Source organism: Pleurodeles waltl, chromosome 9 (genome assembly GCF_031143425.1).
Source record: "Pleurodeles waltl isolate 20211129_DDA chromosome 9, aPleWal1.hap1.20221129, whole genome shotgun sequence".
Taxonomy (NCBI): domain Eukaryota; kingdom Metazoa; phylum Chordata; class Amphibia; order Caudata; family Salamandridae; genus Pleurodeles; species Pleurodeles waltl.
In genome coordinates, this window is record NC_090448.1 from 981,798,422 (window position 1) to 981,816,320 (window position 17,899).

Sequence of the window (17,899 nt, forward strand, 5' to 3'; positions counted from 1 at the left end):
GATATGGGGCATAATTAGCGCTGTCTTTTAACCATTAATGGAAAAAGGGGGCTGGTCTATTTGCTGAGGCAAATGTACACGTGTAGATTTACTACTTTACTACAAGGAAATGTAATCTTACAATTCTGAGTAACTTTACAACTTTTAGCAAGTCCCCATTTCCGAGTTTTACCCAAAAGTGTGGACTTACGCACATCCACCCCAAAACTAGTGGGAAAAGAAATCTAAGAGTAAATTTATTAGTATAAATGAGCTACTTGTAACTTTTCATATGCAGAGATGACCACAATAGAGTCTGAGATTTCCCTATGGAAAAGTACAGGGAAAAGTTAAACATAAACAGTTTATCGAGGATGTAAAAAAAAAAAAAAAAATTGTAGCTTTTTAAAATTATTTTCAATATGTAGAACATGTAAAAAAAAAAAAAAAAAAAAAAAAAAAAAGTAAAGAGTAATAAAAGTGCCATAGTCAAATCAGGACCAGTTCTACATAAATCCCTGAGAACATTTTTACAAAACTTCATGAGAATGTAAGATTAAGAGTTATAATTGTTATGCACCACATTGCCTTTCAAGCTTGGTGCCACAGTGCATGGCAATATAAATTCAGTATGAAGCAATTTAGGATTTACCAGCCAAAGTCTTTTCTACATCAAATGACATGTGAACACCAAATAAAATTTTTTTGTAGCTTTTGAAAATTATTTTCAATATGTAGAACATGTAAAAAAAAAAAAAAAAGCTACTGCACTTTTATTTTTCAATTAAATAATTCCAATATATTAAAATAAAATTATTTTGAAGCTATATTAAATAAATTTCAACCTACAGTATTAAGTTCATATTTATTATCTACTAAAAGGTTTAGAATTTTGTTAAATTAATGTATTTCCAAAGTTATATATATTTTTAAACTTACGTAATTAAAACTGTTATAATAAATTACTAATTATCATTTATAAATATATCTTATTAACATTAAAATATATTATATATATATATATTTAAAATGTCTAATTGAGTTAATATAACTTAATACTACTTTCTTTGGGGTTATATTTTAGGTCTCTGACTCCATTATTTTCTATGGGAGGTTGCTGCAGTTCCAGTGGTTGGCCACATGTGGTGATGAACTTCCTCCAAGGTTGAGCTGTAATACGTGTGCAACTGATTTGGAACCTTTTTGGCTACAGTAGCTTTAGAAGTGCAGTTTGTGACTAGCAGTGGGCTTACCCTTTTGTGGCTGGGTGGGTGTTTGTAGGAGTGCATCCATCCCTAAACCCTTCCTTACTCCTCTCTAATTTCCCCCATCTGGCAGTAAGCATTTCCCATTTAACAGCCAGACACTCGTTCCATCAACATTTACTATTAAAAACATAGGAATCAATGAACATATATCTCTGCACTGAATGGAGATTTCTGCACATAAAAGGTAGCAGAGGTGAGGCATAGACCTCCACATATAGCTTTGTGAACAGAATTTTGTAGTGTGCGAGTAGTACTAATGTGAAACCAGAAAACGTATTACAAAATATAGTAGGAGAATAGGCCCGCAAATATTTTTGGTCTTTTCTATCTTGATATACTTTCCCCTTGACCTCTACTTACCATCATGAGCTTTACTGCTATTATCATCACTGATCTTGCCCGTCTTAGAGATTCTGGAGTTTGTTCCCAAGAAGACACTGGCAGATTTGTTTTTTTGTGTGTAGAATGTCAGAACTTCTTCCAGTTCACTCTCACTAAATTCCAAAGAGAAGCAAATGATAAAGTAAGAGTAATAGAAGTGCCATAGTCAAATCAGGACCAGTTCTACATAAATCCTTAAGAACATTATTACAAAACTTCATGAGAATGTAAGATTAAGAGTTATAATTGTTATGCACCACCTTGCCTTTCAAGCTTGGTGCCACAGTGCATGGCAATATAAATTCAGTATGAAGCAACTTAGGATTTACCAGCCAAAGTCTTTTCTACATCAAATGACATGTGAACACCAAAGGTGAGATCGCTCTTGAGGCCAGCCTACTATCACTTTGTAAATGCAAAGTATCATTGTATAACAGAGGTGATTTCTCAGACTACTATGTAGAGGTATGAAGGAAAGACTTTCAAAGGGTGAGTCATCTTCATAACACCATGGCAATACAGCCACTGAATGCTGAATGGTCCTTATTTATGATGTAGGAAAGCATCTATCATCTTGCTCAAGATTTAAGGTCCTCAACAAGTTATGAGAAAAGAGACAGCACCATTCTATTCTTCTTTCTTGGAACTCATCTTGGCCATGAAGAATCTCCATTTCCAGAAAATACTGGAGTGAAAGCTCACCAGTATTCTATACAGAGAGTATAAGCAGCACATTTAAGTCTGACATTGTATTACTGCCTGTCCAGCTTCTTCATAAAATAACCAGTAAATAACTAATTTAACTTCTGCAATGGTGATACCATTGATGATGTCCACTTCAAATCTGGCATATTTTGTAACATTTTCTTTGCTCAAAAGCTTGATACTGAACTGTAAACAAACAGATCCAAAAACGGAAGGGCCCAAGAACCACTAGACTCCTGTATGAATGCCTGTTTTATAGATTGGGGGACTTGACCAGAGGACAGGGACCCACGTCCTCTAAGGCAAGACAGTAAACAAAAAGGGTGAAGTCCCACTCAGAGAGTTCTTGATTTTATTGTTGTGCAAACATTAAAGTTCCAGTTTCACAGTCAGTCACTGGTTAGTAGGACAGAGAACAAAGTCCAAAATCCAAATATGATAAACATAGGATGAATAGAAGATCAGCCAACACGTGTTTCGCCCCCTCTGGCTATATATAGACCGGGGCTTTCTCTAGGCTCGCGAAATGAGGCAGACATGTATTAGTAGCAAATTGTAATAATCCTTTTCTGCTGTAGCAGTTTCTTTATCCCACTGTGGTCACTGTCAGTAATTTCATGTGCTTCAAACTCAACATTTACTTCCTCGTTTATTTCTTCGTCTGAATCTACGTCCTCTTCCTCGGAACTGTCATCTTCTTCGGAGTCGTCCACCTCCTCCCGGTACTGCTTCGTCGGCTCCAGAGCGGGTTTATACTGAACTGTGAATATGGTGCAGAGTTGTATTATGTCTTGTCATTTGCATCAAACCACATACATAAACTTCTCTACAATGGAAACTCTTGCATTGTCACCTGCATTGGTCCATTATTTGTTGAAAGCTTTGTCAAAGATAACTGTGCAAGAGATGCCGATGTCCGTCAGTTCTGCTAACAGAAGGTCACACCGGAGTCTCCATCTAATGCCCTTTGATATCAGTAGCAGACTGGTGAAATTTTGCCTCTGCTTTATCAGAGATGGAGGCAAAACACTTTACACTCTGAATAACTGCCTCATGTGTCCTGAATGAACAATTTGTTCTTTTATACAAATCTAAATTATCCTTAATTTCAAGAGGAAGACTCGTCCTTAGTGGAATTCGCTGTTGGACTATCACTGCTTATGGCAGAGGATCAGTCAGACTCCTTTCAAATCTTGCAATGAGTATTGGTCCTGCTGGTAGGGGGCAAGCAGTGTTATAAAATAGCATTCTAATGCACATAATATCCAACTTGAGACAACTGGTTTGATGGCAGCTTTCTGAATAACTCTTTCAAGTCACAAAGAGTTACATGCAGTAGCGGCTGCCATTTATTTAGAGTGGTAGACTTGTCAATGTCCTCTTCGCTCCAATGTCTTCTCTCCTTGAAGCTCCGGACCCAGGAAACTGCACTACCCAATCCTGGAGCTGCTCTCATCTTGTTAAACAGCATAAGAAAAGCATCAGGTTTGGAGGGAGGGCTTCTCTCAGCGCTCTTAAGAGCACTGGAGGCCTGTGCTTCCTCTACAGGTTACAGAAGTTTAAAATGTGCATATCTGGCCTGCTGGCACTCAGAAGCAATTGCCCGGCCCTGACACTTGGTTCAGGATGGGTTGCTGAAAAATAAATTGGTAATAAAAAAACTTTACTCCCAATTCATTTTTCTGCTGCTCTGGGGCATTGTTTCAGCAGGGCGACGTTCCTCCTGGTCCTAACTAAAGAGCATACAAAGAGCAGGTGAGCACCAATGGTATTTTGGGTGAGACTGCCAAAACAGAACAATTATGAAAGAACACCAGGAGATACATAGCCCTGTTGATATGATTAGATAGCTGGCAGCAATACCATGATGGAAGAGAACTGCTGTCTTGTCTGAGAGCAGGGTGACTAGCAATGCCAAACTAGACTGTAATTAAATATTTAGAGGCAACTGTAAGGGTTTACAGGCATCCATATATTATATGATTGCATAGACACCTGCAATTCCTCTATTAAAAACCTGTCTAATTTCCTTATTACCGTCTTCTTCTGATTCCATTTGTCACATGTAATATGAAATGGCATCACTACTCTAATCATTCATTATAGTTGAGTGTAAAGCAAAGACTAGGTCAAATACTAACACATAAAAACAACTTTAGTGAAGATTATCTGGTCAGCTTTTTTCCTGAAAGCTCAGTCAATCACTGGTAAGGTTAATGTTTTTTGGTTCACTGCTCCCGTTGAGTGCAGGAGAGAAGGCATCTATTTTCACTTTACCATGCATTCTAAAGCCCCAAACTAGCTTTGATAGTGACTTATAAAAGCTGCTTAACTTAAGTATTTGCAAAATATTAGACTCTGCACGCTGACAATAACTTTCACAGCACAGTCCACAATTATTCTACATTATCTGCAGACAGGAGATCTGCTCCATCAGAAGGAGCATGATAACAACAGCTTAAACATAAAAATGATTGGTGAGGGTAGTGATGGGGACCTATATTATTTATAAGGAAAAAATGTCACTTATTTTACATAAAAAGGCTATTGGAATTCAGCTTGGAGTATGATGACCCTACAAAGGAATTGACAAAGAGACAGCTAGACTTGATAACCTATTGGGCATTTGGACATAGCACCACAGTTTCAACTAACAGTAACCATCACTTGTGGTTTCATTTAGAAATTGTAACTTGAAAGAAAGTGTCATTAATAGGTCCTAGTTTTGATCAAAGTGCCTACTATAATAGTATAGTGGTTAAAGAACACAGACTTAGCTTCAGTGGCAGTGCAGGCTTTTACAAAGAAAATAACATGGGAACAATAAAACTTAGTAGTGAGAGAAAAAGGTGTCAGTTAGAAGTCTGGTCGATGAAGTTAGACAAGTGGGTCTTACATTTTTTCCTGAAGGAGAGGCAATTTGGATTCATGCGATAACAAAAAGGTTGAGAACCTACTTTCATATAGGATTTAGAACTTGCAAATTTCGTTATGAAGTGAGATTAATACTCCGAGTCAAATTGATGAATCCAGGTATGTGCACAGCAACAAGGGATTTAGCCCGTTACACTTAGCAGCCACACATTTGATCACTTTGACTGACCCAAATAATGGACTCCTATTGATAAATACTGCTAGCCTTTAAAAAGACTGAGGTGAATCCACCACTAGCGGGCAAAACACGTGTCGGCTGTCTGGTCAAAAGCCTATAAGTCTTCATCCAAAAAAGACACCAACAAGTGTCCTAGATATCCAACACACTAGGATTTATCAATTTGACTCGGAGTATTAATGACACATCGTAACAAAATACTATGTCAGGACTGGAGGCAAGCATTAGGCTTTTCTTTCTTCACTTTATTCAGAGCAGCAGCGTTAATCAAGTGGTTACGTGATCATTAAAACAACATTTCCCAGCCAACATTGGGAAAGAACAACAGCGACGAAGGACTTCCATTTGCATTCAATCAACAGCCATCCAACGTCCGAAGAACCTGATTCCACAGCTTCCCCTCCTCTTTCTTCACTGCTCCCGCAGTGAGCTAAGTACTGTTGATCCTTTTTCCTGTGTAGCGATATATGTGGCATGTCTTATATACTCTCTTGCAGTGATTGACTCCTGCCCTTGTTGCTACGAGTTACAGAATACTCCCTACGGCCGCGGGAACGCTTCCCATCTCCTTTGCGGCATTCACAGCAAGGCTCCGAGCGCAGTGCGGTCTTCCGACCACCACAGGGCCCCGTGCATTCCTGGCATTCCATGCTTTGCGCCTCTTACCCGGGGGGCAGACGCGCATCAGTATCATTAGACTGAACAGCGATAACTGACATGCACCCACAGCTTGCAGTCTCCAGGAAGTTTTTAATTCCCCACGCTTGATGGGAGCTGTCCAGTTTGATTACGTAGCAGGCCTGGTGCCTGACACCTGCAGGGTAAGGCTCAATTACATATCATGGATGCGGCCCAGGTCTATAACATCGGGGCTACCAGCCGCCCCCACTCCCCACGTAATACTACAGGGGAGAATTAGCGTCCCGCTTTGCCCTAGTGGCAGAATTAAACATACTTCACGGCACTACTAAGCTTGCCAGCAACTATATTGCCCTCAGAGCAGCAAGTGCTGTGCAGAGTGTTGGTCACAGGCCACAGTGTGATAATATGACTGAGAAGCTCCATACTGAAGATACCTCTGGGGTCTATATGGAGGAGGAGCAGATCTCCTACCACTCCATTGATAGAAATTTCTGCCACATTATGGACGCCTCCATATATAAGGTCGTCACCCAGCTCATGGCTCCCCTAGAGAAGAAAACAGATCTGATGGCATCCCAATGCCCCCTACCTCTTTCAAAGGATGATCAAGCTGGACGCTCTGGACTCTCAGCTGTAGGTCAGGCGAAAAGTCCGGACCCTACACGGAAACACGCAGGGGAAGATGACGCCCTAGAGACCTTTACACGGCTCAAAAAAAGCCTTTATGGATCACCCCCAGGATGCTGATCCTATGCCTGACAAACCTGATGAGTCCCCGTGCTCTTCAGATGCGGCCATTGACCCAGAAGGGCCTGTGCCCCTCTCACTCACTGCCCAAGGAACAGGGGACGTCCCTCCGGACGATATGCTCAATCCTGATGACCTAGTTCGTCCTCGCTCGACGGCATGGCTGCCATCACCCAAAGTAGCCAACTACGTGGCCGGGCGCCTTCGCAAACCACTGGATAAGGAGGTCTGGAATCACCTCAAAGTGGAATGCCGTTGCCCCTCCCTCCAGGACAAAGTGGCATTCACCCCCAAGACTGAAACCAATATGGTGACATTCCTGGGTAAATTCATTAAAGACCCCAAGAAGGGGATCGACCGGTCCTGGCGGGCCTGCTAGGAAAAACTCCTGGACGTTGTTGGCCCGCGCACCAAGATCCTGGACATGGCGGAAGACGCGAAGGCCTCCGGATCCCTCATATCCCCGGACGTATTGTCATGATGGGCGCAACTGGCAATTATCCTTCTGGGCAATGCCAATTGCTCACTTTCCATGGAAAGGCACAGGTCTCTTCTGTTCAAGGAAGACCCCAAATTGAGGGAGTTGGCGACGTCGGAGGCAGGTCCAGTTGCCTAGGGTGGCCTTTTTGGAAAGCCACGCATCCGTGAGCTCAGCAAGTTCGTTTCCACCTTCACGTCACTAGATAAGGCCCAGACATCCATCAAACAGGTCTTCTCCTCCCGGGTTTTTGCCTTGGCCAATCGAGGAAGGGGACGCTCAACTGGCCGTCCACCTCAAAACGCCTCCAGGGAAAGAAGACAGTGGCAGGAAACGTCTTGCTTTGGATCCTTTTATCCGACCCGTCGATTTCAGAGGCACCTTCAATACCTCCAATACCCAACAAGGTGATTATTTCTCACACTATGGGGTGTGCTCTGGGGGGCAGGTTGGCACAGTTCTCTCACAATTGGGGAGATATCACCGCAGATGCCTGGGTTCTGCAGACTGTCAAAGGGATTCACATAGAGTTTTATGGCTCCCCTATAAAGATAACGAGACACCGACCGCTGAGTTTCTCACCATCCCAGATGGTTCTCATAGACACAGAGATCTCTGATCTATTGGAGAATCAGGCTATCACTCCAACCTTTCCCCCACCCCTCAGGCTTTGTCAGCAACCTCTTTCTGGTGGAGAAAAGAGACGGGGGTCACCGCCCAGTGATCAATCTGAGAAAATTCAACAAATGGGTGATATTCGGACACTTCAAAATGGAGGGCATCCACATCCTACAAAATATTCTCCAGGCAAACAACTAGCTAGTGTGTCTCGACCTGAAGGATGCTTATCTAACAGTACCCATCTTTCCGCCTCATCGTAATTTCCTCCAGTTTCAATGGAGGGGACAGACGTTTGAGTTTACCTCTCTACCTTTCGGCCTTTCTTCCACTCCTTGGTGCTTCACTAAGCTCTTATGTCCCGTGGTAGAGTTCTCATGTTCCAGAGGCATCAGGCTCATAATTTATCTGGACAACCTTCTTCTGATGGATCAATGTCCCCATCGTCTCTCTCTCCATCTTCAATTTTCCATTCATCTTCTGGAATCTCTAGGCTTCATCATCAACGAGGTGAAGTCAATTCTAATTCCAACCCAGTCCCTCCAATTCTTGGGTTTCGTGGTGGAGTCCGTCAAAGCCACCCTCAGCCTCCCATCCTGCAAATTATTCAAAATTCGCCACAAACTCAGACGTACCCTTGTCAAGGGTACGATTTCCCTTCACCATCTTGCTTGTATTGTGGGCCTCCTCTCATCTTCCATTCAAGCGATCTTTCCGGGCCCCCTCCACTATGAGGACTCCAACGGCTGAAAATTTCCCATGTACGAAGGGGCCTCACTTACCCTCAAATGGCTCCCCTCTCAGACGAGGCCAAGAAGGAAATCCAATGGTGGATCGCTCACATGGAAGCATGGAACAGCTGCGCCATCTTCGGTTCACAACCGTATCAGGTCATCGAATCCGATGCCAGCGCTTCCGGCTGGGGAGTGCGATGTGGGGAATTTACCACAGGTGGAGTGTGGTCTTTCGAAGACCGTTTCCTCCGTATCAATCGCCTAGAGCTCATGGCGGGCTCTTTTGCACTGCGTTGCTGGATGAGGGACAAACCTCAATGCTGCGTCCTGTTGAAAATGGACAATGCGGCGGCAGGGCGTTATATCAACCACATGGTGGGGCACGCGTTCAAAGGCTCTTTGCGATCTAGCGAAATCCTTCTGGGAATACTGCCTCGACAATCAGATATCGGTGGTGGCAGAACATCTGCCGGGAACCTCCAATCAGGTGGCAGACTGGCACGACGCAAGCTTATGGAAGCTCCACACAACAGTCTTTCAAGCAATCAAAGCCAGTTGGGGTCTCTTTTCCATAGACCCTTTTGCCTCACACCTGGATCACCAACTCGACAGGTACTACAGCTGGAGATCGGATCGCAGAGCGATCGGCACAGATGCTTTCCTCCAGGACTGGTCCCAGGAACAGGGATATGCGTTTCCCCCATTCACGATGATAAGGAGGATGTCATTCTATCTCAGAAGGCGGATCTGGTGCTGATCACACTGACCTGGAAATCTCAAGCCTGGTTTCTGGTTCTAATGGAACTTTCTTGGGATTTTCCAATCCGTCTACCCCCCTCTCCCAGATCTTCTGCACAATCCTTCAGGTCGCCCTCAACCCCTTATAGAGAAGGGGAGTCTCAATCTGATGGTGTGGAGGATTACCGGGAATGTTGGAAGATCCCAGGAATTTCGCAAGAGGGTGCTGCCCTCCTTGCCAGAGCCTGGTCAGAGTACTAACAGAAGGTAAAATTCTGCATGGAAACGCTGTATGGGTTGGTGCTTTCAAAGGTATCTGGATCCCATGGGGGCAGGAGTTGTCCGTATAATTAATTTTTGGGCATCTCTCCCTTCGGATGGCATATAGATCAGTTAATACCTTCAGCTCTGCTATTTCCGCAGGTCACTGTCCGATTGAAAGTTCTCCCGCAGGACAGCATTCTATTGTATGCAAACTTTTAAGAGGCATTAGACTGTCTCTGCCTCCCCAACCCTGCTATTTTTCCCTTTGGGACGTCACTAAGGTTTTGACTCCCTTCCAGAATTGTCTGTCTCATAAATATCTCTCCAGAAAACATATGTTAGCCAAGTTAGCAACCCTTCTATGCCTTATATCCTGTTGCAGGGTTTCAGATGTCAGAGCCTTGGATTTAACAGATAGAGGCCCTCATTACAAAGCTGGGGGTCAACGACTGCCAGGGATGAAGTGGCGATCGTGCCGCCAACAGGCTGGCAGTACAAATCGACATATTTTGACTGCGGCGGTAGCGTTGTGGTCACACCGCTGGGACCGGCGGTTTTCCGCCATGGTTACCCCAGCGGTCAGAATCCGCCAGGGCAGCGTTGCTTGCAGTGCTGCCCTGGGGATTTTGACTCACCTTCCCGCCAGCCTGTCCATGGCGGTAGACACCGCCATGGAAAGGCTGGCAGGAAGGGGAGTTGCGGGGCCCTTAGGGGCCCCTGCACTGCCCATGCACTTGGCATGGGCAGTGCACAGGCCCCCAGGCACAGCCCCCCAGGCACAGCCCTGTCGTGATTTTCACTGTCTGCCTGGCAGACAGTGAAAAGCGCGACGGGTGCTGCTGCATCCGCCGAACCGCCACATTGCCGCCGGCTCATTAGGAGCCGGCTGCAATGTTACAGCCGACATCCCTGCTGGGCCGGCCGACTGGCGGTACAACCTTGGCGGTCGGCCTCGTCCAACCGCCAAGGTTGTAATGAGGGCCTGAGTGTTTACTCCGGAGGGTGTCTTATTTCACATTCACTGGTGTACAAAATCTAACTCTCGTACAATTTCTTATCCCCAACTCCCACACATTCCTAAATTGTGCGTAGTGTGAGTGATTAAGGTCTACAAAGCCATGACTAGTAACCTCAGACCACATGGGGAAGATTAACTCCTTATCATTCTAACAAAACCCCCATAAAGCTGTTTCATCTCCTAGAATTGCCAGATGGGTTTAAGTGGGCTATGAGTGAGGTAGGAATAGACATTTCTATTTTTTGGCCCATTCCGAGAGAGGCACGATGGCATCCAAGGCTTTCGCCTTGGGGACTCGCTTGGTGGTTATTCTTAATGCAGCCGACTGGTCCTCTGTTTCCACGTGCAAAACCTTCTATTTTAGATCCATCCAAACCATGGCCTCGCTAGTGGCCGAACAGCTTTAAAATAGCCTACTCCTCGCCTCTGGTCCTGACATAGAATGAAAAATGTCCTAGCTGTCGTAATGGAAAGTTTCAATTCTATTAAGGACACATAGGCGAGGATTACTCCTCCCCCCCCCCCACACACACACTTATTTAGATCCGGGATCCCACCCTGTCTAACAGGTGGGTAATCTGAAATGTATTTTCAATTTCCAGATCTGATGGGAAACTTGAAAAGATTTGTAGTCTTATATTACCGCATGGTTCTTCTGTACGAATTCATCAATCTTGAAACCTTGGTGAAATCTTGTTTGGCATGTTTGGGCCATATTTTATTAAGAGGCTTGGAGTCATTCACTCTATACCTTAGTAGGAACGGATGTCTCGAAGCAAGAATAACAAGACTCATACTAAATGGAGGTCGCAGGAAGAAAGGGAAGGGGAAGCTATGGAATCAGGCTCTTTAGACGCTGGATGGCTGTTGATTGAATGCAAATGGAAGTCCTTTGTCACTGTTCTTTCCCGAAGTTGGCTGGGAAACATAGTTTTAATCATGAAGTAAACACTTGGTTAACGCTGCTGTTCTGAATAAAGTGAAGAAAGAAAAGCCTAATACTCGCCTACGTGTCCTTAATAGAATTGAAACTTTCCAAATTTTCTTTGCAAGTTTGAAATCCTATAGGAAAGTGGGTTTTCAACCTTTTTATTATCGCATGTGTTTTGTTTTGGGGCAAACTGGCCCACAACCCCTTTTGACAACCCCCAGTATGGAATACAAATGGGCATTCTATAGGAAGAGAGAAGTAGGCCACATAAACTTCGCTCTTTGAGCAATTTGGATTCAGTCTACTGATTTCAGGTATCTGGGTACAAAGTCTGGGGCTAAAAAAGAGATAGCCTGTTTTGCCATCTTGCATTCTTGTGTTAGATATGGCAAAAAGAAGACGAGATTTATCTCTTCTCAATATTTCTCCCCTGGTGTATGCAGTAGTGTGCATGCCTTATTTCTTGCAAAAGTTACCAAATTACATTAATTGGCCAAAGCCAATGGAAACAACAAATGACATGTCAAAACTTATTATAAATAGTAAATCCTAACAACTTGAAAAGAAACACAGGAATATATTGAACTACTCACACACACTTACACACACACACACACACCTTACTTACCTTTGGTAACGCATTATCTGGTAGAGACAGGATCTAGTTACAGCTTCCTTAGTTTAGGATATACCCGAGGTGCGAGCCTGGATCCAGATTCCCTAGCACCTCTGGAAGAGGGCGATGTGTGACTCCATATCGTCGTCATCGTCGATATAAACCCTTGCCGACGTGCTGTAGGAAGTTGGCCTGGTGTGTGCTGAGCACCTATGGTGTTATCACCTATACCAGGTCAAGGTATCCCTCATTAGTGAAGTGTAGGCACTGTCTAGGAAGTCAGGGGTCTCTAGAGGTAGCTGTGGATGAGGAGCCAAGACTTATCTAGGAGACATGCAAATCTTATCCAATACCACTATTTTCACACAGCACTTACACACATGAAAGAACCACACAGTGTTACAAGAATAAAGGTACTTTATTATAGTAACACAAATACTAGAATACTGAATAGGCAGTCCCCCAACTGGAGGTAAGTAAACACATTATTACATAAACATTAGCAATCAGTAAATATCATAGAAAGCAATAAGCATTGGTAAAAAATACTAAATAGTGAGTGCCCTAGGGGAGGGTCGAACCATATACTAAAAAGTGGAATGTGCAAGGCAGTCTCCCATCCAAGGAAGTGGAATCAGTGGAGGGGAGATGGAGGGACTAGGAACCCCAAGAGGTGAGTACCAGAGTGCAGGAGCCACTACCCACCCTTCTGTGGATGCAGGACCAGGTCAAAGGTGGACGAAGAAGGTCAGCAGTAAAGCACGGGAGCTGAAGAGGAGTCACAGAAGTGATGCACCTGATGTCCCACATCGGCAGTCGTAATGCAGTCAGTCAGAGGTGCTGGAAATCCACCAACAAGCTTGGCAAATGCAAGAGTCAGAGAAGAAGGTTTTGCAAGGCTCAAGAGAACCACTGCGGTCCAGGGGACTCAACCCAATGAGAGGAGTCCGGGGCGACCCTCAGCAGCTGGAGGGGTCACAAGAAGAGGAGGCAGCCCCCACAGGCAACCCACTGGCAGCAGGCACAGGAGTCGCCGTGAGGCCCACTCAGCACACTTGAGGAGGAGTCCCATGTCACTGGAGCAATAGTAAGGACACTGTTGTAGGAAGCTGGCTCTGTATATACTATCTCAAAGTGAGAGATATTGTGCACAGAGTCCAAGGGTTCCCCTTAGAGGTTGATAGTGGCAATAATAGATAATACTATTGCTCTATTTGTGGTAGTGTGGTCGAGCAGTAGGCTTATTGGAGGGTAATGTTAAGAATTTGTTGTACACACACAGACAATACATGGGAACACACACTCAAAGACTTAACTCCAGGCCAATAGGTTTTTATATAGAAAAATATTATTTTCTTAATTTATTGTAGAACCACAAGATTCAGATTTCAAGTAAATATATAAATTGTAAGGTACTTGGCATAGGTAAATATAGAACTTTGAATCAAAACAGTAATGTACACAGTTTAGCAGAAAATGGCAATATGCTATTTTAAAAGTGGACACTGAAAAATCCAACAGTTCCTGGGGGAGGTAAGTACAAGTTAGTTTAGCAGGTAAGTAAGCACGTACATGTTCAGTCTCCGGGGCATAGGCAGCCCACCGCTGGGGGTTCAAGTCAACCCCAAACACCCAGCACCAGCAACACAGGGCCGGTCAGGTGCAGAGGTCAAAGAGGGGCCCAAATAACATAGGCGCCTATGGAGGCTAGGGGTCCTCCGGTTCCGGTCTGCTAGCAGGTAAGTACCTGCGTCTTCGTGGAGCAGATCAGGGGGGTTTTGTAGAGCAATGGGGGAGAGAGGGGGTCCCAAACAGGCACACAAAATACACCCTCAGCGGCACAGGGGCAGCCGGGTGCAGTGTGTGAACAAGGCAGCGGGTTTTGTGTTGAAATCAATGGAGGGACCCAGGGGTCACTCTGACGATGCAGGCAGGGCACAGGGGGGGCTTCTCGGGCCAGCCACTGACTGGGCAAAGATGAGACGCCTGCTGGTCACTCCTGCACCGGTAGTTGGTTCCTCTCAGGCCTGGGGACTGCGGGTGCAGTGCTTCTTCCAGGAGTCGGGTTCTTTGTTACAGGGCAGTCATGATCAGGGAGAGCCTCTGGATTCTCTCTGCAGGAATCGCCGTGGGGGTGCAGGGAGGTCGTCTCAGGGTGTCCACGTTGTTGGAGTCGCCTGGGGGTCCTCTCTGCATTGTTTTTTCTGGACATGAGCTTGGGGTGTCGGGTGCAGAGTGTTGGGGACTCACACTTCCGGAGTGAGGCTAGAGTCCCTTTAAAATTGGTTTCTTCTTTGTTGTTTGGACAGAGCTGCTGTCCTCTGGAGTTTCTTGGTCCTGTGGGTTGCAGGGCAGTCCTCTGAGTCGGCAGAGGTCGCTGGTCCCGCTGGATGCGTCGCTGTTGCAGGTTCTTTGAGTCTGGAGACAGGCCGGTAGGGCTGGGGCCAAGTCAGTTGTTGTCTCCGTCGTCTATACAGGACTTTCAGGTCAGCAGTCCTTCTTCTTGTTTCAGGTCGTCAGGAATCTAAATCTCTTGGTTCAGGAAGCCCTTAAATTCAACGTTTAGGGGTGTTTTTAGGGTTAGAGGGTAGTAGCCAATGGCTACTGTCCCTCAGGGTGGCTACACCATCCTTGTGCCCACTCCCTCTGGGGAGGTGAGCACATCCCTATCCCTATTGGGCTAAATCCTCCAAAACAAGATGGAGGATTTTCCAAGGAGGGGGTCACTTCAGCTCTGGTCTCCTTGTTTTTTCCCATTATCTCTCCGGACTTGCCGCCAAAAGTGGGGGCTGTGTCCAGGGGGCGGGCATCTCCACCAGCTTGAATGCCCTGGGGCATTGTAACACAAAGCCTTTGCCTTTGAGGCTTACTGCTAGGTGTTACAGTTCCTGCAGGGGGAGGTGTGGAGCACCTCCACCCAGTGCATGCTTTGTTTCTGGCCTCAGAGAGCACAAAGACTCTAACCCCAGGGGGCCAGAAACTCGTCTCTTCAGTGGCAGGCTGGCACAGACCAGTCAGTCCTGTACTGAAGGATTGGGTAAACTACAGGGGGAATCTCTAAGATGCCCTCTGTGTGCATTTTCTTTTTTAGTAAACCCATCACTGGAATCAGTGTGGGTTTATTATTCTGAGAAGTTTGATACTGAACTTCCCAGTATTCAGAGTAGCCATTATGGAACTGTGGAGTTTGTTTTGACAAACTCCCAGACCATATACTTAATATGGCCACACTGTACTTACAATGTCAAAGAATGGACTTAGAGCCTGTAGTGGCATATTGCTCATTCAGCTATGCCCTCACCTGTGGTATAGTGCACCCTGCCTCAATGCTTCAAGGCCTGCTAGAGGAGTGACTTATCTATGCCACAGGCAGTATTTTGTGTGCATGGCACCCTGAAGGGGATGCCATGTCGACTTTGCCTTTTTCTCCCCACCAACACACACAATCTGCAATGGCAGTGTGCATGTGTTAGGTGAGGGATCCCTTAGGGTTGCACAATACATGCTGCAGCCCTTAGGGACCTTCCCTGGTCATAGGGCCCTTGGCACCACTGGTACCTTTTACAAGAGACTTATCTGTGTGCCAGGGGTGTGCCAATTGTGGAAACAATGGTACATTTTTGAGTGAAAGAACACTGGTGCTGGGGCCTGGCTAGCAGGATCCCAGCACACTTCTCAGTCAAGTCAGCATCAATATCAGGCAAAAAGCGTGGGGGGGGGGGGGGGAGGTTATAACTGCAACAAGGAGCCATTTTCCTACAACTGTGCTTTGCAGGAAGGAGTGCTGGAGACCGGGGCTACACAGAGCCTGAAGATCCCTTGGAGGAGGAACAAACAAGCCTTGGTAGCTGCAAGAGGCATGTTACACAGGGGTACTGTCCTGCAAGGAGAGACAAGGGCTACCGTCTCCGAAGTTGGACAGCCGGTAGAGAGGATCAAGGAGACCACTCCAGACCAACACCTGTGATGCAGGGTCCACACAGCTCCGGATGAGAGAATATCCACACAGCCGGTCGTCATTGCAGTTGGTGCCTGCAGATGCAGGGGAGTGACTCCTTCACTCCAAGGGAGATTCTTTCTTACTTCTAGTGCAGGCTAACGATTTGTCGCCCTCAGAAGATGTACAGATGGGGAAATCTTGCGGTTGCTGGAAGGAGCCGGCGAAACAATGTTACAGAGCGGAGTCGCCACTGAAGTTGCAGACTGTCGGTTCCTGGAGTGTTGAGTTGCAGTCACAGAGGCCAGAAGATGAAGTAAACGATACAGAGGAGTCCTTTTGGAATCTTGTACATCAAATCTGAGGACCCACCTGAAAAGGAAACCCTAAATAGCCTTGGAAGGGGGATTTGTCACCTAGCAGGGTGACCACCTATCAGGAAGGGGGCTGTGACATCACCAACCTGACTTGACCACTCAGATGCTTTCAGGGGCCTCTGCCCACCTTGGATTCAAGATGGCACAATTAAATGGCCAACTGGAGGAGCTGTGGGCACCACCCCTGGGGTGGTGATGGACAGGGGATTGGTCACTCCCCTTTCCTTGGTCCAACTTTGTGCCAGAGCAAGGACCGGGGGTCCCTGGACTGCTACAAACCGATTCATGGAAGGAGGGCACTAAATGTACTCTTCAAAGCATACCGGTGGCTTGGGGAGGCTAACCACTCAGAAGTCCTGTAACACCCTTCTCCAAGGGAGAGGGTGTTATCTCCCTCTCCCACAGGAAATCTTTTTTTCTGCCTTCCTCTGCCTGAGCTGGTCAAGCAGCAGGGCAGAAATCTGTCTGAGGGGTGGCAGCAGATTGGGCTGCCCGGAAAACCCCAGAAGACTAGTAGGAGCAATGCTGGCGGTTCTCTAAGGAGCCCCCAAAGTGCATGGAATCATACAAACAATACTGACAACAGTATTGGGGTATGATTCCGACATCTTTGATACCAAACATGCCCAGGTTCGGAGTTACCATTATGTGGCTGGACCACAAGTAGTGTGTCCAGTACACGGTTTAAATGGCTTCCCCTCACTTACGAAGTCCAGTGTAATGGAGCTAGAGTTCATAGGGGCACCTCTGCTCATGCAGGGGTGCCCTCACACACAGGTACCTGCACCCTGCCCTTTGGGCTAGGAGGGCCTACCATAAGGGTGACGTACAGTGACCTGGTGCAGTGACCTGTAGTGAAAGGGTGCGTGCACCTTTTCATGCAGGCTGCAATGAACGGCCTGCAGACATATTTTGCAAGGGCTCCCATTGGTGGCACAATACATGCTGCAGCCCATGGGGAACCCCTGTGCCCCGGGTACCTATTTACTATATACTAGGGACTCATATGGGGGCACCAGTATGCCAATTGTGGTGTGTGCAAAGTCCTAAGTAACCAAATTTAGAGGGAGACAGCACAATCACGGAGGTCCTTGTTAGCAGTCAAACCACACTGACAGCAGACAAAAAGTGGGGATAAAAAGAGGGTACTTTCCTACAGCTCCGACATCAGTATCTTCCGTGACCATTTTCCAGTCTCAAATCGTGGAGCCACATATAGAAACTGCCTATTGAAAAAGTGTGCTAGCACAAAAGACACCCCTTTGTCGAATAATCACTACATTCTTAATTCAAGGTCTTGATTTCCATAGCAAAATCTTCTGAGACCAATTTGCAGAGCAGGGAGGATGGGATG

The 17,899-nt window shown here is 45.9% G+C and overlaps 1 protein-coding gene across 5 annotated transcripts in view; it reads right to left on the bottom strand.

Annotated features, from left to right (window-relative positions):
* Positions 1 to 17,899, bottom strand: part of TTLL5 (tubulin tyrosine ligase like 5) — an 899,574-nt gene that overhangs the window by 476,945 nt on the left and 404,730 nt on the right. For all 5 annotated transcript variants that reach the window (XM_069208446.1, XM_069208447.1, XM_069208448.1 and 2 more), the window contains one exon: positions 1,608 to 1,741. In XM_069208446.1, the coding sequence (XP_069064547.1) occupies positions 1,608 to 1,741 (134 nt within the window). The remainder of the gene's footprint in view (positions 1 to 1,607; positions 1,742 to 17,899) is intronic.